Source organism: Abramis brama, assembly GCF_963993115.1.
Source record: "Abramis brama genome assembly, chromosome: 1".
Taxonomy (NCBI): Eukaryota; Metazoa; Chordata; class Actinopteri; order Cypriniformes; family Leuciscidae; genus Abramis; species Abramis brama.
In genome coordinates, this window is record NC_139963.1 from 75843800 (window position 1) to 75868650 (window position 24851).

The 24851-nt window shown below is 38.9% G+C and overlaps 1 protein-coding gene across 1 annotated transcript in view; it reads right to left on the minus strand.

Moving 5' to 3' along the window:
* Nucleotides 1–221: 221 nt before the first annotated feature.
* The window catches only part of LOC311089632 (uncharacterized protein), a 39325-nt gene continuing 14695 nt past the window's right edge, over nt 222–24851 (minus strand). Inside the window, exons 2-7 of the mRNA XM_084124495.1 lie at nt 18726–19061; nt 18311–18628; nt 17753–17842; nt 17479–17538; nt 820–899; nt 222–708 (exon numbers count right to left, since the gene is read on the minus strand). Coding sequence (XP_083980621.1) covers nt 853–899; nt 17479–17538; nt 17753–17842; nt 18311–18628; nt 18726–19061 — 851 coding nt within the window. The 3' untranslated portion in view covers nt 222–708; nt 820–852. The remainder of the gene's footprint in view (nt 709–819; nt 900–17478; nt 17539–17752; nt 17843–18310; nt 18629–18725; nt 19062–24851) is intronic.

The window sequence follows — 24851 nt, forward strand, 5'->3', positions numbered from 1 at the left end:
GTTAACCACCAAGAAGAGCATCTCAGGAACAGTGCTTCAAGTCTGACCTCTCAGTGGGTCCTTCAGGGTGTCGTGAGGTGTTTAAGACCCAATATCTAGCTCTTGGTTATTGAAGCGGCTTCTCAACTACAACTCGCTTCAGTGGACTTACAGATACATTACCAGCTCATGAAGGGGAATTAACATATTCCTAACAAACATCTCAGGAAAGGAGACTTATTAAACACAACTGCAGAGGTTTATTAAGAAAATTATAGCAATCATTCAAAATGAAAAAAGATGCTAAAACCAGGAATGAACAGACAAGATCCAAGAATCCTCAAATCAGCTCCATCACACAGAACAGAGAGAGATTATACAGTCTGAGTCTGTCCATTACTGTATTAATATTATATTTAAAGCAGTTTACATATGAAGCGCAAGAGAATGACTTTCAACACTGTAGGAAAATATATCCATAAAATCACTATAAATGAAAATAAATCTGGCTTTTTATATTTAAAAACACATTTTAATGTAAACTTGATTAAACTTGATTATATCAGAGTTTTTTCTGTTTTCTGAGAAGAAGAAAATAAAACAATGAACAATCCTCTGTAAGTTTTTGCTATTGTAAATATTGCTGCAGATTGGCTCTAAACTCATCAGTATTTTATTCTAATATTGTCGGCATCTCTATTTCCTCTGGGTGCTTCGAGTCCTTCCTCCCTGCAAAATAAAAGCATTGACTGACCTCTCGTATGTGTTTTTATCATGATTGCAGATTGTTCCAGATCAGATGAGTGTGAATCATCAGATTGTGTGCGGCTCAAAACTCACCAGCTCTTCTTGCACAGATGATCTGAAGAAGAATCACAGTAGGAGCAGCAAAACGGCGATCCCAACAATACTCACAATCACTGCAGGAAACATGAGAGGAAGAAGAGAAACTGTACATGACTGAAGTCAAGGGTATTCAACTATCAACAGTTATTGATGAAGCATTTACAGACTGACTGACAGGGACGGACTGACAATCTGTGCGTTCGGGAAAAGTCCAGAACGGCTGTCCAACCAAGGGCCGTCGGCACAAAAAAAAAAGTCTAATAAAGCAATATGAACAGCCAACAGCAGGGGCACTAATATGATCTCTTATATGCAACGTGTAAAAAAAAAATAAAAAAAATTGAAGAGTAGGCCTACTAGCCAGTTTGTGTTTGGTCCCCGGCCGCGCAGTTGCATCAAAATCGTGTCAAATCGCCGGCAGAATGGCTAGCAGAAAACGTAAGGAGAAAGGTGGATGGGAAAAATTAAAAGAAAAGAGGGCTCTCAAAAAAAAAAAGTCTCTCGAAACTGATGCAGTAAAATGTACGGTTGCAGTGCAACAGCCAGCATCACTGTTTCACTTAGCCAGAGTGTAGAGGACCAGCAAGAAGAAGCTGAGCCTGAGCATCCACAGCCTGGTCATGATGAGGGACAGACAGCATCAGCAAGAGGTCCTGGTAAGTGCCAGTAGCAGGACACATTATTATAGGCTGCCTGTATCCCTATCTTAGCGAATTGCATAGTCAGCTATCAACATGGGTGTGCATCATGATTATGATAATTATCGTGCCATTTAGTCCTGTAAAACTTAACAAGTTTAATAATTTCTGTTATGGTAATTTGAAACATTAAACGCATTAGAAATTAATTGCGGGTTGACCGCGATTTCACTTCGATGTATATGAGAGGTTAGTGAGCTCACTTTTTCTGCTAGAATGAAGACTGGTTTTTAATTATGAACGGAAACATCAGGTATGCATTGCTACCACTCTAAGCGTACTAACAAACAGGGAAGGGGGCTACTTTTAGCTGAGGAGACAGATTTTTTTTTTAATTACCTGCTTCATGTAGTTCTACTTGAACACGGGGTCAGTTTCAACAAATATGACAAAGTTAGTGTAGCAACACTTGGCATCCGGCCAGATGGTCTGAATTAGGCGAATCCTGATTTTCAAGAACAACTCCCTACTGTGTCTAACTTTTATTCTTTGTGAACTGAAGGCAAATTACAAAGACTGGCTTCATTCAGTGTCTAGGACTAACTGCTTCCCTCGTCAATTTTTACGACTCCTCAGGCCGATAAGTTCATCTGCATACAAAACTACTTTTGTCTCTGAGATTGCCATTTTCAAATTAAACCCCCAACCCCTCACGTGGTACGCGTACCACGGGTTGCAACAGATGCCGACCATAAAGTCACTTCACACACATGCAGAAACCTACTACAGAAAATGACTTTTTACCCATAAAGTCACTCTTAAATGTACTAAATATATCTCTTTTGTGTTAAGATGTGTTTATAACCCAGGTGAAAAAGACGTAGTATTAAATGTATTAAAATATACTTGAAATACAAATAGTATGTTTATAATACATTTGTATTACCAACATGCTTATTTGAAGTGCATTAAAATAGATTGAATTGCATTTTAATATATTTCTAAAAAGTATACTAGAAGTACATTGGTAATAAATATATGCTTAATAATACTTTTAAGAAATATGCTAAATACCAGCATAATTTCAATATATTTTTAACAAATGCACTAGAAGTACATTGGTAATAAATATATGCTTATTTATACTTTTAAGAAATATGCTAAACACAAGCATACTTTTAATATATGTCTAAAAAGTGCACAAAAAGTACATTGGTAATAAATGTATGCTTAATTATACTTTTACAAAATATGCTAAACACAAGCATACTTTTAATATATTTCTAACAAATGCACTAGAAGTACATTGGTTATAAATATATGCTTAATTATACTTTTAAGAAATATGCTAAACACAATATATTTGTGTGAAGTTTTAGTGTATTTAAAGAAAACATACTTATGTTGCTCTTAAAGTACATTTCATGTGTAACTTGTGTAAGAACATAGCAAAATGATTAAGCTTTTATTGTGTTTAAAGTACTTTAAACACTTAGGCCAAGTGCAATATATTTGTAATATTTATGTATTTATCATTTTAATAATTTAGATTTTTTTTTTTTTTTGCATAAAGTACCAACTTCTAATGTATTATAAACATTTGTCAAGTTTATTAAGCATTGCAATATAAGCACTTAAAATTAATGTTGTTCACTCTTACTTGTTTGTAGGCTATACTTGTAAAGGGCTAGGCTGTTGTCCATTACATGATAAGTTTTTACTACTGAAATTCCCACAAGGATATGAACATCATATTATTTTAATTGCATATAGATACATTTTCCAAAGATGTTTAAATGTTGTCCAAAAATATGTTGTAGGCTTCTTGTTTAAATTTGAAAAATACGAATAACTGTAACGTCACGCCAGCAGAGGGAGCCCTCTCCCGAGTACTGACTGTGTGCCACTCCCTCTGCTTCACTGGTTACTTCCTGTTTGAGAGGCATTTAAGCATGACCTGGCTAACAGGCCATTGCAAAGTATTGCCAGTCTACCTGCCTTACTGAGCGTTCTCTTGTCATTGTTTTGCTTATATCGTGTATGACCTTTGCCAGCTTTGTTCTGTTTTTGCCTCTTGGATTATCCCTTTTGCTCTGCTGTTTGGATTGGACTGCCACATTGTGCTGCCACTTGGAAATATTATAAGGAAACATGGAATTAGTTTCCATTGTTATGCTGATGACACTCAAATATATATTTCATCATGGCCGGATGAAAACGCTAAATTATCCAAATTGACAGAGTGTGTTAAAGATATAAAAGATTGGATGACGTGTAATTTTCTTTTATTAAATCCAGACAAGACAGAGGTAATACTTATCGGTTCAAAAAACCGCCCACAGAACCTCTCACAATACAACTTCATCCTACATCGTAGGATGTCCTGTTACTTTATCCTCTACAGTAAAAGACCTGGGTGTTATACTAGATTGTAACCTGTCTTTTGAAAATCATATTTCGTATGTTACAAAAACAGCCTTTTTCCACCTTAGAAACATTGCTAAGCTACGTAATATGCTATCAGTTTCTGATGCAGAAAAGTTAGTTCATGCATTCATGACCTCGAGACTAGATTACTGTAATGCTTTATTAGCCGGTTGTCCTGCATCCTCAATAAACAAGCTACAGTTAGTCCAAAATGCAGCCGCTAGAGTTCTTACTAGATCAAGAAAATATGATCATATAACACCGATTTTATCATCACTACATTGGCTACCTATAAAGTTCCGTATTAATTATAAGGTATTGCTATTGACTTATAAAGCCCTAAACGGCTTAGCTCCAGTCTATTTAACGGATCTTCTATCACCCTATAATCCATCACGCTCTTTAAGATCAATAAATTCGAGGCTTTTGGTCATACCTAGGATATCCAGATCAACCAAAGGAGGGAGAGCATTTTCGCATTTGGCTCCAAAACTCTGGAATAGCCTTCCTGATACTGTTCGTTACTCGGACTCACTCTCCCAGTTTAAAACTAGATTAAAGACGCATCTTTTCAGCCAGGCATTCATATAATATTGTTAATCTCACAGTTTCAAACTACAATCCGGCCTCTAGTTCATAAATGCCAGAGGAGAACTGGCCCCCGACTGAGCCTGGGTTCTCCCAAGGTTTTTTTTTTTCTCCATTAGGTCACCTGATGGAGTTTTAGGACACCATTAGGTCACTTGATGGAGTTTTTCGGTTCCTTGCCACTGTTGCCTTTGGCTTGCTCAGTTGGGGATATTTTGGGGATATTTAATTTTATTCTATCAATCAATAAATTCCACTAGAAACAAACTTTGTTGTATTATTTTATTTTAATACTGTGAAGCTGCTTTGATACAATCTGTATTGTGAAAAGCGCTATACAAATATACTTGATTTGATTTGATTTTTGTATTACCTCTGCCTGCCTTAAGTTTCTGCTAACTGCCTGCCAATTTTGTCTTGTTTGCTGTGGATTTTAATAAACGACTGCATATGGATTCTGCCTCGGCTTCAGCCTCGTCACATAATACTTCGCCTCCGATGACTCCAGCAAAAGTTGCTAATCTACAGACAGCATTTGCTTAACAAAGTGACGTCCTCAAGGGATACCGAGACCAGCTGGGCAAACTACAGGCTACCAATGAATGCCTCACGCAGTATCTCCATTCATTACCACCTCCTATGCCTAAGAAGGTAAGCTTTGCGTTGCCCAATAAATTTGATGGTTCAGCAGAGCAATGCAAGGGATTTCTCCGCCAAGTAGAAATTTATTTCAGACACCAAAAGGATGATTTTGAATCTGATGAGAAGAGATGTGCTTTTCTAATGTCTCTGTTAACTGGTAAAGCAATTGATTGGGCTGCAGCGGTCTGGGAGGCTGACAGTATGATTCAAAGATCATATGCATATTTCATTCAATTGATTTAAAAATTATTGAACAATTATGTTCAACAAATTAGAGATGTGTTTGAATACCCGGCGGGAGGCATGGATGTTTCAACACAACTTTTACAAATGAATCAAGGCCGCCGATCAGCCGCTGATTACGCCATTGAGTTCAGAACGATCGCTGCTCAGAGTGGTTGGAATGATGTTGCACTCAAAGCCGTGTTTCAACGAAGTTTAAATGTTGAGTTACAAGCAGAACTCGCGTGCAAGGGAGACAACCAATCCTTCTCAGAGTATGTGACACTCGCAATCAAGATTGATAACCTCATGCGCAATAACCCTGCTAAATCCAAGTCACCATCACAGAGAATCACCTCGACAAATCAAACTTCCCAAATAATCAATCCAGTCCTGCCTACTGCTCCTTTCAGCCCTGAACCAATGCAGCTAGGAGTTACCAAACTCTCTATGGAGGAGAACTCACGATGGCTGAAACACAATTTGTGTTTTTACTGTGGAGAGGCAGGCCACATTAATGCTGTATGTCCACTAAAAGCCCGGAAGACAACCAACATTACTAGCCGGGTGAGTGTTGATCATTTTTCTCTCTTTACCACTAAATTCCTCACTATCAGTGTCAAGATTACCACTGAAAATGACTCTATCGATTCCACAGCGTTGATTGACTCCGGATCTGCGTTGAATTTAATCCATCAAGACATCATCAAGAAATTCAACATCCCCACGCAACCCTGTGACCCCCCACTTAAAGTTAATGCTGTTAACAACAAGCCCATTGGAGATGGCATCAAACAACAAACTCTACCCTTGCAACTTCAAGTAGGACTATTTCATCTGGAAACCATCTCATTCTACGTGATTGATTCCCCAAGCCATGAAATCATCCTAGGATACCCATGGCTATCGGTTCACGACTCAGTCATCTCTAGGCATCATGGTGAGGTTGCGCAATGGTCACAATTCTGCAATACACTCTGTTTAAGCACCCTAGTTACCAAGCCGTGTTTAACCACGAGTATTGAAAGTCCTGATTCTACATCAGTCACCATTCCATCATGCTATCAAGAATTTCAAGAAGTCTTCAGCAAGACTAATGCGACCCTTCTTCCACCTCATCGTTCCTGGGATTGTGCCATTGACCTCCTGCCCAATGCGATGCCTCCCAAAAGTAAGGTCTATCCCCTATCACTCCCAGAAACTCAGGCCATGGAGGAATACATTGAAGAAGCTCTCAGTTCCGGTTTCATTCGTACATCTACTTCTCCAGCGGCTGCAGGTTTCTTCTTCGTGGAAAAGAATGATGGAGGACTTCGGCCTTGCATTGACTACAGAGGTTTGAACAATGTCACTGTTAAATTCAGGTATCCATTACCATTAGTACCTTCTGCCCTAGAACAGCTCAGAGAGGCAACAATTTACACCAAGTTAGACCTCAGGAGCGCCTACAACCTCATCAGAATCAAAGAAGGGGATGAGTGGAAAACAGCATTTCTGACCACTAGGGGGCACTATGAATACCAGGTCATGCCATATGGGCTAGCCAATGCACCAGCAGTCTTCCAGTCTTTCATCAATGAGATCTTCAGAGACATCCTGAACAAGTACGTTGTTGCATACATTGACGATATTCTCATTTACTCCAAGTCTGAAAGTGAACATAAGGACCATGTCAAGACTGTGCTGTCCAGGCTACTAGAGAATCAACTTTATGTAAAAGCTGAGAAGTGTGAATTCCATGTCAAGCGAACCTCATTCCTGGGATATAACATCAGCCATCAAGGTGTAGAAATGGACAATTCGAAGATTACAGCAGTCACTGAATGGCCCCAACAAACCACAGTCAAGGAACTTCAGCGCTTTTTAGGATTTGCCAACTTCTATCGACGATTTATCAGTAATTATAGCATTACAGCTGCTCCACTGACTTCCCTGCTGAAAGGTAAACCTTTAAAATTAAAATGGACTGAAAATGCCACGCAAGCCTTCACTAAACTCAAGAACAGTTTCACGACAGCACCCATCCTCAAACATCCAGATCCCAACCTGCCGTTTGTAGTAGAAGTTGACGCTTCAGACAATGGAATTGGTGCAGTGCTCTCTCAACGCCATGGACAGCCAGGCAAGCTCTATCCTTGTGCATATTTTTCGAGAAAACTCACTGACGCAGAACGCAACTATGATGTCGGCAACAAGGAACTTCTATCTATGAAAGCCGCAATAGAAGCATGGAGACACTGGCTAGAGGGTTCCACTCATCCATTCCAGATTATAACAGACCATAAGAATCTTGAGTATGTCAAGAGTGCCAAGAGACTAAATCCTCGACAAGCACGCTGGTCACTTTTCTTCACAAGATTCCAATTTACAGTGACTTACAGACCTGGCAGTAAAAACAGCAAGGCTGATGCCCTGTCCAGGCGACATGATCATCCCCAAGCAGAATCCACACCAGAACCTGTTACATGGGATTTGATGGAGGAAATTCAAAGAGAACAACAGAATGAACCAACTCAACAAGGTTGTCCCCCCAACAAGCACTATGTTCCTGTAAATCTTCGTACAAGAGTCATGCAATGGGTCCATACATCACTCTGCTCAGGTCATCCAGGTATCTCAAGAACTCTTTATCTCACACAAAATTCATTCTGGTGGCCATCAATGATTAAAGATGTGACTAACTATGTCAAGTCCTGCTCGATCTGTGCTCAGTCCAAAACACCCAAACAATTACCCTCTGGTTTGTTGCAGCCTTTGCCCATTCCTCAAAAACCTTGGTCACACCTTTCAATTGACTTTGTCACCGATCTACCTCCATCAACTGAATTCACAACAGTCCTAGTCATCATTGACCGCTTCTCAAAATCCTGCCGCCTAATCCCTATGAAGGGCCTCTCCACTGCCATGGAAACTGCTCAAGCACTGTTCCAACATGTTTTCAGAGTGTATGGCATACCCGAAGATATTGTTTCAGATAGAGGAACACAATTCACCTCACAAGTATGGAAAGCCTTCTGCAGACAGCTGGACATCAATGTCAGCTTAACCTCAGGATATCATCCTCAGTCCAACGGTCAAGTGGAAAGGTTGAATCAAGAGATTGGCAGGTATCTACGGTCGTACTGTGGTCTTGAACAGCATCGCTGGGCAGAGTTTCTACCATGGGCAGAGTATGCGCAGAACTCTTTAAGACATTCATCCACTGGTATTACCCCATTTCAATGCGTGCTTGGATACCAACCCCCTATGTTCCCATGGTCAGGAGAACCATCTATAGTACCTGCAGTCGATGACTGGATTCGTCGTAACGAGAGGGTGTGGGACACTGCTCATGTACGTCTACAAAGGGCTGTCAGGAACCAGGAGATCCAGGCCAATAGACGACCACATCCCACATCCTCCCTACCAACCTGGACAAAGGGTCTGGCTCTCCACACGGGACCTCAAGTTGCGGCTACCAAGCAAGAAACTAAGCCCAAGGTATGTAGGCCCATTTAAAATAATAAGACAGATAAATGAGGTCACATACCAGTTGGAGATTCCCGTTAATTATCGTGTCTCCCCCTCCTTGCATGTTTCCCTCCTTAACCCTCTGAGGTCAACAATCACGCCGGCGTGATCTGCTCGCTTTTTTCCAAATCAGTTGAATTGAGACCCGAAATACTCTTTTGACTTTGATTTTACAAACAGGTTTCATACATCAATCGATTCTGTTAAATGTGTATTATTTTTGTGTATACTCACAATAAAAACAAAGTGTTGTGCTTTTTGCCAAATAAAGAAAAATAAACACGAAGCGAGTTCTGCCTCCTCTCTGTCAGTGTAGTCCATTCTGAAACGCGTCCGAAAATGAACCATAACTCAGCGAATACTCAGTCAAACAGGCATACAGACATACAGGCATGAAGCTTGAATTCTCTTCTTTTAAACGAAGTAATTTTTATAAAAAACAAATATTCACAGTTTATGTAATATGTATGCAAAGAGAGAGATGTCAGTCGTTCTCATCTCAGCTAATTAAGTTTTAATGTGCTCCGCCCACAGAGAGCGCGCACTATTCAAAACGCAAATGTGAGCCGATCCAAACAACCCTGTGAAACGCCCATCAGCTGGATAACACACACCGCGAGTTCACTTTCAGACTTATGTACTTTACGATGCTGTGAGGAATAATACTATCTTGATAATAATCCTGCAAAAATTTACCTCAGAAGTTCTGGAAGTATCATTTCGAGGAGCAAACGGATCCCGCTGAGGAATTAGGTCAGTTCTGTTTGCTTTGTTCTAATCGGAATGAATGAACGCAAAGATGCGTGCTGTTGTGGAGCTACTACAGCTGGCAAAAATACTGTTTTAATATGAATCCCGAATACAAAGAAAGAATAACCTTAAAAAAAATATATATATATAAGGATAGATGTAAACAAAATCTTAAAAGGTCATTATAAGCCTTCTCTTTAAATAATTTTATTATGCTTTATTAGTGACACATTTGGGAAGAGAATATATTCCAAATCTGAAAATACAGTATGAGAACAATTAACTGCACAATTACTAGAAATGTTTACCTTGGATATTGTACAATTTGCAAGCAAAATTTGTGGAAAAAACAACAAACCAGTTATATATTGTCCTTGCATTCTTGTGGCTCAGTCACACACCTGAATGAAAGGCTCATTACGTATGCAGCCTCATTATGCGGGCCCCATTGACTCCGCAGGTGTGAATCACGCCCACCCGCATATGGCCTTTCCAAACAAAAAGTGTTTTACAAGATTTAAATCAATGTATTGTGTTATGTGAATGATTAGGCAGGATGATTTTCACATAATTTTGAAGAAAAAATTCTAGGCAACGACATCCATTAGTCAAAAGTCTTATTTACATATATTTAGAATGTGTTTTATGGCCTTATTTCAGAAACTTTAGTTTTTTGTTTTTAAAAAAAACATGCATAAACATTATTCTATCAAAAATACAAACATGTACATGCAAGTTGTTCACATATTATGGTAGCCCTGTTTGTTCTAAATAGAGTGAATTTACACCTTTGCCATTAATATGTTTATAAGCAACTGAAAAAAGCACAAATGTCAGGGCATGTCAGAACATCTCAAGGACCCCAAAAACCCCTCAGACCCCAGAGGGTTAAACCGGTCCACGCGGGTGCTGACCCCAACATTGAGAACCAGGAGCCACCTCCACCGCTATACATTGATGGATCCCCTGCTTATGCGGTAAAGGAGTTGTTGGACTCAAGAAGGAGAGGGGGTCAGCTCCAATATTTGGTGGACTGGGAGGGGTACGGACCGGAAGAGAGGTCGTGGGTAGTCGCCCATGACATCTTGGATCCATCACTTATCAGAGACTTTCATCGAGCCAGACCAGATCGTCCAGCACCACGACCACGGGGACGTCCTCGTCGAGCGCCAGGACTCGCTCCTAGGGTGGGGGATTCTGTAACGTCACGCCAGCAGATGGAGCCCTCTCCCGAGTACTGACTGTGTGCCACTCCCTCTGCTTCACTGGTTACTTCCTGTTTGAGAGACATTTAAGCATGGCCTGGCTAACAGGCCATTGCGAAGTATTGCCAGTCTACCTGCCTTACTGAGCGTTCTCTTGTCATTGTTTTGCTTATATCGTGTATGACCTTTGCCAGCTTTGTTCTGTTTTTGCCTCTTGGATTATCCCTTTTGCTCTGCTGTTTGGATTGGACTGCCACATTGTGTATTACCTCTGCCTGCCTTAAGTTTCTGCTAACTGCCTGCCAATTTTGTCTTGTTTGCTGTGGATTTTAATAAACGACTGCATATGGATTCTGCCTCGGCTTCAGTCTCGTCACAATAACACACGTGACTAATCCTGATTGGTTCCAGAGCCGTTGAACGGCTGTGATTGGTTCTTGCTGTGCGTATGTTCCTTGAATGTGATTAGATTTAGAAGTCTAAATTTAAACTGGAGCGATTGTGTTTCTTTAGAGGACTTGGAGGAAACCACGCGATTCATATGGATTAGGTGATGTTTTTTTGCGATTAACTTTCTTAAATGTTTTGCAACTGTTTAAGGTTGAGTGATCATGACAGCATTTAGATTTTTTTATTTATCTAACGTTAATAGAACACGTAACTGTTAGTGTTGTTTTTATTTTTTCCCCCATCTTCAAGTTTGCAAGACATGTGACATTTGGAACCTCATTATTTTGTGATTCTAGGTTTGTATTACATTTACGTTGTCTTTGCCAGTCGTATTTTTGACTCGGTGTAACAGCACGTCTTTTTCAGTTCAGCTACATTCAATTTGACCAATCAGAGCCAAGCTTTTCAAGTCGAAGTCGAATCAGACTCTAAGAGATTAATACTGCTATCAGAAGTTACTGGTAAGTTTTAGTTGCTGTTTGCATAAATAAATAGCTCACTGGTTTTTCCTAGTTGGATAGGTCTCATGCATTTGCTAATATGACGTGTACGTGTAATACTGACATTAACCGCTGTAACATGATGCTGATACTGATTTCTAGCAACTTCAGCACTGGGTATATAGTCAAAGTCTAAAGTCTTTGATAAATGTGTTTAAAATCTATGTGGAGAGATTTGTCTCTGTCTTAAAACAACTACAAAACATTGTCCAATGCATCTGCAAAAAACAGAATTAGTTATAACATGTACAACATGACATTCATTTTATTTGTATTTGCAAAATGAAGCTGTGTATTTATTTCTGATTACCTGAACATTTTGGCTTTATTGTTATTTTGTAAATGATCTTTGAAAAGTTTTTAAAAAACTGACCAGCCAATTATGGAAGTGTGTGATTGGTGTTTATATTTGTTCAAGCTTGACAACCTTATTGCCTTTTTGATAACATTCTATGGCTGCGTTTACACTTTTTGACATTAACATGCGACCTGTATCCGGACGTTGTCCACTTACACATTTAAAAAGCAAGTGTAAACGCGCTTCTTTATTCGCAGTCAATTTCCAATCAAGTACACACTTCCATAATTGGCTGGTCAGTTTTTTTGCAAACTTTTCAAAGATCGTTTACAAAATCTTATTATAGATTAGGCTAAAGATGATAGATTTATTATAATGATAGATGATACTCTATTATTAATAGAGTTAAGATGTTTAATTTGTATCATCTTTTCTCTTTAATCTGGTGTCCTGCTTCAGACCTAATTTAAATGTATGCAGGAAACAGAAATCCGATCAGTTATCCAGATACAGAGGCTACTTAAAGAGACTGTCATCATTTACAATTGAAATTCTTTCAAATTAAGGTCCCCTTGTGGTGAAAACCAAGCTTTTAATGTTGTTATATGTCTATGTGGTGTTTTTAATATGCTTTAATGTGAACAAATGTAAACGCGCCATGCCTGACTGATATATAAATATGTATGTAAATCTCTCTCTTTTTTTAAATATTAATATTTGTTGTTTTTCAGACCAGCTGCTATAGAAGAAAAACTAAAATCTGAGTGCAGTGACAAGCAAAGAGTAGAGTAGTAAGTATGGTTTAATCTCATATCACCTCTGTTTGAGGTTTTTCTGAGATTTTTGAATCAGGCTTATTGAAAGGCGATTCGGTCAGTCTTGTTAGGAAAATGTTAGCAAAATATCCATTTCAGGTGTCTAATTTGTGCTCATTCATGTAAAAACCTGTTTATTTAATTGATTTTTGGGAAAGCTGCAAGTCATTTGTCCTGGCTTACAATATTTTACACAACTTCTAATTTCCTTAAATCTTTTTAACAGAGGTGAAGTGTATGTGTTTCAGTACATCACTTTTTTTTGCTCTCAAAGTCAAAGGGGGCTGACTAAAGCATTAATGCTAAAAATAAAGATTAGCATTTGTTGTACATTATAATTATTATTCTTGTTGGCTGGGTATACTTTTTCAGTTAAACAGTTAAATTGCCCTTTTTTGCTGTGATACAGTGACATACCATGTAGACTTCACAGTTGTTCAAGAGATATTTTATTAACTCCTTTTCTGAATTACATTAACATTTTATATTGAATGTCTACTGTTAAAATATGGACTAAAGAATTCCATTTTTACCAGGCGAAAAAGACTTACAATTAAATGTATTAAATATATCATAGGGGTGTAACGATACGCGTATTCGTATCGAACCGTTCAGTACGAGGCTTTCGGTTCGGTTTTCGGTACGCACTACGTACCGAACGGTTCGTTGGACCATTTTTTCTGCCGACCAAAATAGTTATTTCAAATGAATGCGTGTCGCGGTTGGCAAGCGCGCTCATAGAGGCTGGCACGACCACAACATCAACTGGCAAATGCAGGAACGAAACTGAGCTACTCATATTGTGTTTGTGTGGACCGTTTAACAGTTTTGACCTGTGAAGCGGGACTCGCGAGCCCTATGCGCGAGCCTCATCAAGCAACACCACACAGCGCTAAGAGACCAGACCAGTAAAGAAAGCATTTGAATTTCAAATGCTTTTTGAAATCGCCACTTAAGTAATAACATCGCTGCGAGATCTAGTGAGAAACATTAGCTGCGTTAACGCGAGACTCTTATCGGGCGATAAAAAAAAATATTGCTGTTAATCTATTCTCCAAGTTGGGTTGGAAGCTGACTCTATACTATACAAGCTATGATGACGCAATCTACCCGCGGCCGTGAGGTACTCGGCTGCAACGCATCATATTCGTCTTCATCTTAAGTAAACACGGCTGAAAGTGAAAGCTGGTGAAAAAAATCGGTGCAACATCCATTATTTGGACTTGGTTCGGATTTAAGCTGTCCGAAGAGCAGCAGCAAACTATAGAGAGAGTGTGTGGGGTAACAGTTCGATAAGTTAACACACGACTAATCCGTTCTACCACCTCAAATTCAAAACAAAACATATCACTGAATACCAGCGCGCGCGTATTATTCACAATATAGCCTATTTTAGTGGTGTAGCACATAATCTCTGTCTGCGCCCGATTTTAAGAATCGTTGTTGTGTTTCTTTTAAACTTTAAATACATCGGTTAGACAATTTTCTAATTTTAAATTCGGGGTTTCATAAGCTCCAAGCCATAATAAACATTAGACCTACTTAAGTCTCTGCAGCTAGTGTACTTAAATTTTATTTATCTGCAAAATTATGTTGTATACTTACAGTTTTGCACAATATATGTTCTCAAAACTACATACACCCTTTAAAAAATAAATAAAAAATACATTTAGCAGTGGTTTAGCAGGGTCTGTGTAACCTGTTCTGAAATGGTTTTATTATAGCCTAATATATATCGTTAGCGCAAGAGGCTGCAATGTATATCACAATATGGATTTAAGGCCATATCGCCCATCCCTAATTGATAGCCTATAATAGTTGATAATAACATAGGCCTACCTAATGTTGCCTACGGACGGTAACAGTACAGTACCGTAGTAACCTTTTACAGTCTATGAGTAGAACAGCTTTCTGAAGCAGTTTGTAATGCATTGTGGAAACAGGAGATGAGCCCCTGGTCTAATGCGCCACCTGGTTTGAGAAACCCGTTCTCAAAGACTTACTTTTATAGTCATTATTTGGGTAGCACACATATTCTGAATGCCTTCGGCAGAATTCAAATGAGCCATTTAAATTTAGATTAATCTAGATTAAAAAAAATAATCTATGCCCACCTCTAATTAAAATATATTACTATTACCTTAAAATTGAACTTAAATACATACTTAATACTGTACACTAAATATATACATTAAATATATAAAAATAAGCACAATTTAAATATATTTCCTTTTCACCTGGGAAACCATAGGAAAGCATATATATGTCCTATTGTAACATTAATCGAACTGCAAATGCCTATACTAATAATGCATAATAATGTATCTTTGCATTGCTACAACATCTATATTGTATTTTCGATACCTGTGTGATCCTTTTGACCTGATGGAGTTGAATTTCGATAACCAATTGCAGTAATTTGTATCATTTGACACATTTCATATGTCTTGAGCAAATCTTCTCAAATTCGATCTCACTCATGACTCATTCGAGTGGACGTGTCTAACAGGACAAAGGAAAACCTTCCGCTCGAAATGCTCTAAGATGATTCGTCCTCCACGCAAAAGGAGGCGTACACGGGACACTGATAAAAGTCCGAACCTTCAGTTTCTCTCTATCTTCTCCCTCCTTCGGAAAAATTTGGAAACCCAAGTCCGGACCGGCTTCGGCCTGCTTCTCTTCTCTTTTATTTCTTTGTATGTTTTCTGTAGTCTAGTTTCGTTTTCCTATTCGCCTCTGTTCATTCACGAGCTGAATAAACTTAGCCTGAATCATTCTCGGTAACGTTACGTTCAAGTGAACCTTCAATTCTTCCCGCTACACAACTCCGGAAGAAACCAGGACACGCAGCTCCGCTCTAAAAGGGACACACATATTTCTTTTTCTCAGCTCCACAAAAGAGTGCCTCAAACTGCAAGTATCTGACATATTTTAAAGCTGAATCTAGGTGTCTCTCAAAAGGGTTATTTGTTTGTAATAAGTTGCCAGGCTCTTCTTCAATTCTCTCTCTCTCTCTGTCCGATCTCTCTCTCTCTCTCACTCTGATTGTTCATTTTGCTTTCACTTTCCCTCGCTCATCCTCACTCTCTCATCCTATCGTAATGCGTTATTCATCTTCTTGTAATGTGTTTTGTATAGTGTTGTCTTAATGTTTCTGTATATAGGCTACATATATTCCGTGTATAACTGTAGTATGTATTATTAGTTCAATGATTAAAAATCCATTATATCCTAGTTTTGATTCTGTCTATATTTCTCACATTACGGGTCCCTGAAATGTTTTGATCCTAGCTACAAGCTTTACAATTTGATCACGGTTTTAGCAACCTAAATTTATAAGGACAGGAGAATAGTTTTCAGGGCCAGAAAACTGATCTTCCTGGAATTATAAGAAGTGATAACTTTTATGAGAAGTTGATAAGTTAATCTTACGGTCGTTTGCGGGACAAGCAACTGTTCGATAATTACATTAATTTTCAGTAAAAGATATCAGGATAATTGATCTTAAGAATGAAATATTGATATGTTCAATTTATGTATTTTTCAGCTTCAATAATTTTAATGTAACTGTAATATGCAATATATATATTAATCATATTCCTGATTAATTATTAAAATTCCCTGTATATCATTTGAGCTAATTTGTTTACGTTACATTAGTTTTATAAGGCTTACCTACTGCACTTTTAAATTAGCTCACATTATATTTGAATAGTAAGTTATAGTCTATAGTAACTATAAATTTTATAATTACAAGTTTGTGTAATTTGGGGTTTCTGTAGCCAGTGACATTTCATTATTTGTATTTTTATTTTCAATGCAGATGTAATGGCATTGTACATTTTTTGTTTTTATTTGAAGGCTGAGGCTTCATTAAAGGTGAACTATGCATTTTTTTTAGCTTAATTTACCTCAACTAAACAGCTTCGGAGTCATGGGAATAGTTATATTACTGTTTTCAGGTTGAATGGTGGTCTTCTCGCACCCCCCGAGCGCCTGTGAGCCGAAAAACCACCCTTGCAACTTTGGGGCGGCGGGCCTCAGCATCAGGAAGTATCGCGTGATATCAGGTCTCACGATGTCACGAATTGCTTTACGGCACTGCACACATACACTATCTAAACATTTATATGCTAGCCTTCTGTGTATCATACACACCTCAGTGGACATGGCTCGGTGCGTTTGCCGGGTTCTTTGAAAACAAATGCACATGACCAGCGGGAGGAGATGGGAGGGGGGAGAGTCGCCAACGAGTTTTGACGACAGTGTTGTCAAATATCTATTCCGAAGCTGTAGGGGGAGCTCTAAAGAGAAACCCGCGAGCAAAAAGCGCCAAAACTGCATAGCGCCGCTTTAATAACACAACCCCAATTATCATCATTGGGTTTGAGATGTTACTTACTGTGAATACCTTGTCTGATAGGCTACAGTATTGTGGCATAGTATCAGAACATCCTGACTAGTGTCTGTCGCGTACGGCTAGGGACAAATGGCCGGATGATGGGCCTATTTGGGAGAAAGTCCAGGGCTGTTTTTTAGCCTCAGTCCATCCCTGCTGATTGATAGTTTAATGTTATAAAACTGTCAGTATAAATGAACGTGTCGTACCTCTGTATAATGATCCAGCAGTCACACTGACTCCAGTTTCTGATGCTGTATCAGCTGGATCTGTGGATCACGTCTGTTAGTTCAGTTCAACACATAATGCCACATATACACAACATCATCATCACATAATACTGGAGCTTCACATCACAGAAATGATGAATATGTGCATGAGTCTGTCATCTATTATCTTCTTACTTCACTCTCAAGCTGTCAGGAGGAGAATGACATTCACCAAAAATAAATCTATTTATACAGTGATCATGTGATCATGAACCTTGTGTAGGAGCTGCTGCTGTAGTTCGGCTTGATTTCTTCTCAGAGTTTGAGCTTCTGACTGGAATCAGTGTTGGTGAAGCGACTGGAGCTGCAGAAGATGAATGTTCAGATGCATCAACTGTAGGACATTAACATCATATGTTCATATCGATCATGACCTGCAGTTTGTGTTCATCATCACAGTTTACAGTGGCAGTAGTTGAGAAGAGACTGTACTGTGTTACTGTATAATTTATTCCTGGTTTATATGAGAGTGAAACACAGTTGAGCTTCTGCAAATAAACCTTCAGCTTGAATGAAGGACATAAGCCTTATAATTCCTAAAGCCGACCTCCTACATGGGTCATACTAGGCTTTAATACACTCGTCTGATTTATGCAATATATCATGTATGACCCATGTAGGAGGCCACCATTGGGAATTATAAGGATTGTTATGCAGTTTATGACTTTGACCACTAATATTTTACAACTCCAAAACGTACGAAGCCATCAGAAAGAGTAGAGCCAATCTGTGGAAGTTTTCACAAATCTGTCAGAAAAGAGTGTTTTCTCACCTGAATACTTGACAGTGTATCTGACTGAGGTCTCGAGTTGATCTCTGCGAGTAAGCTGACATCTCCACTCTCTGTTGTCATCTTCATTCAGGAGTGTTGTAGTCAGAGTGAGGATACAGCGACCTTGAGCTGATGATGATAATATCTGATATCTGGAGTCTGTCTTCAGATCAACACCAGCCTGATTCACCCACAACAGCTTAAATTCAACTCCCATATAAGAACAGTAGAATGCAGAATACAACTGACAGGAGAGAGTCACAGAGCGGCCTGGACTGATCTCAGTCTGTGATGATGAAGATGATGGAGACACTGAAACTGAACACAAGACACAAATCAAAGACTCTTCAATCATCATCTGAGTTTAAAGGGAGAATCTGCCCTTTTTAAATTGACCACATAATCATAAACTTACCATGAAGAACATACAGATAAAAATCTGCATTAACTGCATCAACAGTTGCATCAAGTCCTTGTCCTCTGTAATTCACATTTTGTCTGCAGCTGTAAAATCCATAATCTTCTCCTGTGACGTTCTTGATGTTCAGAGAGCAGTCAGACTCCAGACTCAGTCTCTCATGTCTCTCTGTGTCTTTATTCCTTATCTCTTCATTATTAAGTATAAATCCTTTTGAACCTTTCACATTGCCATTGTAGATCCATAGTGATTTGCAGTCAGAAAGAGTATAATTACAGGATAGAGAGACATTTTCACCAGAACTGATGAACACATGATCCAGTCCACTGGTTCCTGAAACACAGTATATCTCAGTGATCATTATGATATAATAAATGAAAACATAAACATAAAAAGCAGAAGTTTTATTCTCACTTAAAGCAAACAACACACTCTCCAGAATAAACTATTAGTCTTTATCAGAGAGCTGTTCAAATCACTGACACACAGGGCCATACTCACCACTGAGGTCTCGGAGGTCCGAACCTCTAATATTTCGAAGTGCATATAATGAAGTTTGTGAAATAATTGCCTAATACTAACTCTTCTTTGGTGCTGCAATGATATTGCATATCTACGGTGGCCGAGAGGTGCAAAACAAATCACAATTACAAAAACAAAATAACAATTCAGAAAACAAAATAACAATTCAGAAAACACAACGACAATTCAGAAAACAAAATAACAATTCAGAAAACACAACGACAATTCAGAAAAAACGGAAAAGGTAGGTATATTTTGAGAATGACGTACTTATCACTGAATGGACGAGATACCTGTCAATCAAGCCAGAACCGGAATCAAGCGATACTGTCTGGAAGTACCGGTAGAAACAAATCGTACCCATCAACATGCCATGGAGCAAAGTTCGGTCCCATGGAGTGATAGGTAGGTACGCCAAACGAATCTACGACGTGTCCTTGTTCTGTCCCTGGTGGGTTGAGTTCTTGCAGCAGCCGCATATGTCATCACGTTTAACACGCAACTTCTGCAGAAGTACCACATTGTCCGGTAGCCGAACAACTGTCCTGGTCGACGCAGCTTTTAATGTTGTGGTATGTCGAAAAATGAAATAAAAGAGAGCATTGCAGTGATGGCTTCTTTGTTGGTGTATTTACTCAGAATGAAGCATAAGAGAATGCATAACAAAAGCTCAAAACATACATTCTCAACATGTATATCACTTTTTTACAGTAATGACCGTTGTAGACATAAGTGACTTTAAACATTCCATCACACTAGAAGGAATAATATGATCAACAAGCAAAAAAAAAATAAAATACCGAACTTGTCCTTTAAATGAACTGAGTGGTCCAAAAACATTGAAACACTGATTCATTGATTCATCAACAAGTTGCTGAAACTAATCTTTGATGCTCATAATAAATGGCTCATTATGCCTCTGGACACAGAAGCATTGCATTAGCATTTGATTGTAACATCTATGCAAAATAATCACTGAATCATTTCTCATTTAAGGCCATTCCCTATTGTCAACAATAAGCATACGCATTCTGCATTTCCATTTTGTTGTGTGGATCATTCATTGCAGCATTTCAGAATCTGTTATCTCCTTGACAAATAATTTATGCTACTGCCCACTGATATGTTTAGATGAGGAAAATCAAAATTTCATCATGTTTTCGAGGTAATGTCATCCTTATGTCGTTGCCACACGACAGTAGTGACATGACATCTGACGCACATAAGCCAATGGCAGGTCACTATACGCATTGGCACATCCGGTGTCACCTTGCGCTGGCCAGTGTTGCCAGTGCTGCCTCAAGTGCCTTATTGCTTTTATAAAATGATTAACACAGAATGCAAATATCAAAGCCGAAGAATATGTATCTATGCAACTTTCATGAAGTAAAATCACTAAAAGCCTTCCTTCCGCTGGTAAAATAGTCCCTGACCATAAACAGCAGCAGAAGTTACATACATTATTTAACCATTAGATGGTGGCAAAGACTGTCTTTATGAGTGAGTAAGTCAGTAGAGATGACTTTTAGGATTCAAACTTGTGAACACAGAGAAGCAAGACACAACTGATAAATGACTAGTGTCACGGGAAAACCCCTTAACGATTAAAAGGACAAGATATCGCAGCGGACATTCAAACAGATTTATTATTATGAATATAGGACTGACCTGAAGGAAGATGCTATATCTACTGTAAATGCAGGTACACTCACTTACTGGATCTCTCACAATACTCTACAAGCTTATCAATGATCAATATCAAATCAAATCAAATCAAGTATATTTGTATAGCGCTTTTCACAATACAGATTGTATTAAAGCAGCTTCACAGTATTAAAATAAAATAAAATAATACAACAAAGTTTGTTTCTAGTGGAATTTATTGATTGATAGAATAAAATGAAATATCCCCAAAATATCCCCAACTGAGCAAGCCAAAGGCAACAGTGGCAAGGAACCGAAAAAACTCCATCAAGTGACCTAATGTTGTCCTAAAACTCCATCAAGTGACCTAATGGAGAAAAAAAAATAAAAACCTTGGGAGAACCCAGGCTCAGTCGGGGGCCAGTTCTCCTCTGGCATTTATGAACTAGAGGCCGGATTGTAGTTTGAAACTGTGAGATTAACAATATTATATGAATGCCTGTCTGAAAAGATGCGTCTTTAATCTAGTTTTAACCTGGGAGAGCGAGTCTGAGCAACGAACAGTATCAGGAAGGCTATTCCAGAGTTTCGGAGCCAAATGTGAAAATGCTCTCCCTCCTTTGGTGGATCTGGATATCCTAGGTATGACCAAAAGCCTCAAATTTATTGATCTTAAAGAGCACGATGGATTATAGGGCGATAGAAGATCCGTTAAATAGACTGGAGCTAAGCCGTTTAGGGCTTTATAAGTCAGTAGCAATACCTTATAATTAATACGGAACTTTATAGGTAGCCAATGTAGTGATGATAAAATCGGTGTTATATGATCATATTTTCTTGATCTAGTAAGAACTCTAGCAGCGGCATTTTGGACTAACTGTAGCTTGTTTATAGAGGATGCAGGACAACCGGCTAATAAAGCATTACAGTAATCTAGTCTCGAGGTCATGAATGCATAACTTTTCTGCATCAGAAACTGATAGCATATTACGTAGCTTAGCAATGTTTCTAAGGTGGAAAAAGGCTGTTTTTGTAACATACGAAATATGATTTTCAAAAGACAGGTTACAATCGAGTATAACACCCAGGTCTTTTACTGTAGAGGATAAAGTAACAGGACATCCTACGATGTCAAAGTTGTATTGTGAGAGGTTCTGTGAGCGTTTTTTTGAACCGATAAGTATTACCTCTGTCTTGTCTGGATTTAATAAAAGAAAATTACGCGTCATCCAATCTTTTATATCTTTAACACACTCTGTCAATTTGGATAATTTAGCGTTTTCATCTGGCCGTGATGAAATATAGATTTGAGTGTCATCAGCATAACAATGGAAACTAATTCCATGTTTCCTTATAATATTTCCAAGTGGCATCATATATATTGAGAATAACAGAGGGCCCAACACAGATCCCTGCGGCACTCCATAGTTTACTGGAGTTATGATCGATTCTTCTCCATTTAAATAGACAAAATGGTAGCGGTCAAGTATGATCTAAGTATGATCTAAACCAGCTTAATGCTTGTCCTTGGAAGAAGAAACTTTATTGTCATTGTAGTTATACAACGAAATTTGTTTGGTAGCACACAGAGGTCAGCAGCCATGAAACAAGAAAGCAGCTACATTAACATAATAAATGTAATAAAATATAAAATATAAAGTATAAAAAATAAATAATTAAAAAGGCACTTAGTATAATAAATAAACAAGATAAATTTAAGGATAGAAATGTATCAATATTTACAGTGTAGTAGTGGTTGAGTACAGACATGAATATCCCATAAAGCAACAAACATAAGAAAGGGAAAAGAGAGGAAGGATTAACTATTTATGTGTTGGAGGGGTGGCACAGGCTACAGCTCTGGGGAAAAAGCTGTTCTTAAGTCTGTTTGTATGAGTTCTGAGTGTTCTATATCTTTTCCCTGATGGGAGGGGTACAAAAAAACTATGTCCTGGGTGAGTTGAATCCTTGATAATGTTGATAGCTCGCTTTTGTAGGCTACTATCATAGATCATATCAAGGTTCGGGAGTTTGATTCCTATGATCCTCTGAGCAGTTTTGGCGGTCCGGGTCAAAGCTCGGCGTTTTTCTGCAGTGCAGCTGGAGTACCACACTGAGATGCAATAACAGAGGATACTCTCTATTGTGCTCCTGTAAAAATTTACTAAGAGCTGGGTTGGTACTTTTGTTTTTTTAAGTTTTCTTAGGAAAAAAAGTCTCTGCTGCGCTTTCTTCACTAAGTGAGATGTGTTAATGGTCCATGTGAGATCTTTTGTTATGTGAAGACCCAGGAATTTGATGTCATTCACCCTCTCAACTTCCTCACCATTTATGTAGAGGGGGGGTGATGTTGTTCTCTTGACTCTCCTGTAGTCTACAACGATCTCCTTTGTTTTGGCAGTGTTCAGAACCAATCCGTTGATCACACACCATTTGATTAGGTGTTGAACATCCTCTCTGTAGTGAGACTCATTGTTTTCTGATATCCTTCCCACTATAGTGGTATCATCAGCAAACTTCACTATGGTGTTAGAAGAGGAGTGGATGGGTTTGCAGTCGTGTGTGAATAGGGTGAAGAGAGCTGGACTAAGAACGCATCCCTGCGGTGCTCCTGTGTTAATGGTGATAACAGATGATGTATGATTGCCCACCCTGACATTCTGTGGTCTGTTAGTGAGGAAATCCAAAATCCATGAGCAGAGTGTGGTGTTTAGTCCCAGGTTGTTCAGCTTATTTACAAGTTTGTATGGCACGATGGTATTAAACGCCGAGCTGAAGTCTACAAATAGCATCCTAACATATGTATTGGGATGCTCAAAATGAGTAAGGCTGGTGTGAAGTGCGATTGAGTTTGCATCCTCTGTAGATCTGTTCTTACAGTAAGCAAACTGTAGGCTGTCCAGGTCAGCAGGGATGTTGGCTTTGATGTGTGAAAGAACCAATCTCTCAAAGCACTTTATGATAATTGGTGTCAGAGCGACTGGGCGATAGTCATTCAGACATTTTACTGACCGTTTTTTGGGCACGGGAATAATGGTAGTTGATTTTAGGCATGTTGGGACAACAGCCTGCTGCAGAGACAGATTGAAGATGCTGGTGAACACCCCCGCCAGTTGGTCAGCACATGACTTCAGCGTGCGACCTGGAACTTTGTCTGGTCCTGCTGCTTTATTGACATTTGTCCTCCGTAGCGTGGATCTCACTTGTTGGCATTCGAAGACAGGTACCGGCTCCTCTATGGGTGATGATGCTGTCTGGATTTCCATGCTGTTGGAGTGACCGTCAAAGCGCGCAAAGAACTGGTTCAGGGTGTCAGGAAGCGTGGCATCATGGCCGGACAAGGAGGGGTTGTTCTTATAGTCCGTTAGAGCTTTAATGCCTGTCCACATACTGCGGGAGTTGTTATCTTTAAAATGGCCCTCGATGCGTTGTTGATACCTGTGTTTTGCTGCTTTGATGCCCTTCTTAAGATCTCTTCGAGCATTACTGTAAGCCAGCCTGTCCCCTGACCTGTAGGCAGCATTCCTCACTTTCAGTAATGAGAACAGTATACATTCCCATCAAGCCATGGTTTTTGATTTGGGTACACCATGCTGGTCTTGGTCATTAACACAATGTCAGTTCAATGTCCTTGAACACCAGTATAATTTTGTAGTCGATCTAAGAGTATTGTGTGATCTATAGTATCGAATGCAGCATCAAGTAAGATCAAGTAAAACTAGTATTGAGATGCAGCCTTGGTCAGAAGCTAAGAGTAAATCATTTGTGATTTTAACGAGCGCAGTTTCAGTGCTATGATGCGGCCTGAATCCTGACTGAAACTTTTCATAGATATCATTTTCTTGCAAGAAAGAGCCCAGTTGAGCGGACACAACTTTTTCTAATATTTTAGACATAAAAGGTAGATTTGAAATGGGTCTATAATTTGCTAGATTATTATGATCTAATTGTGGTTTC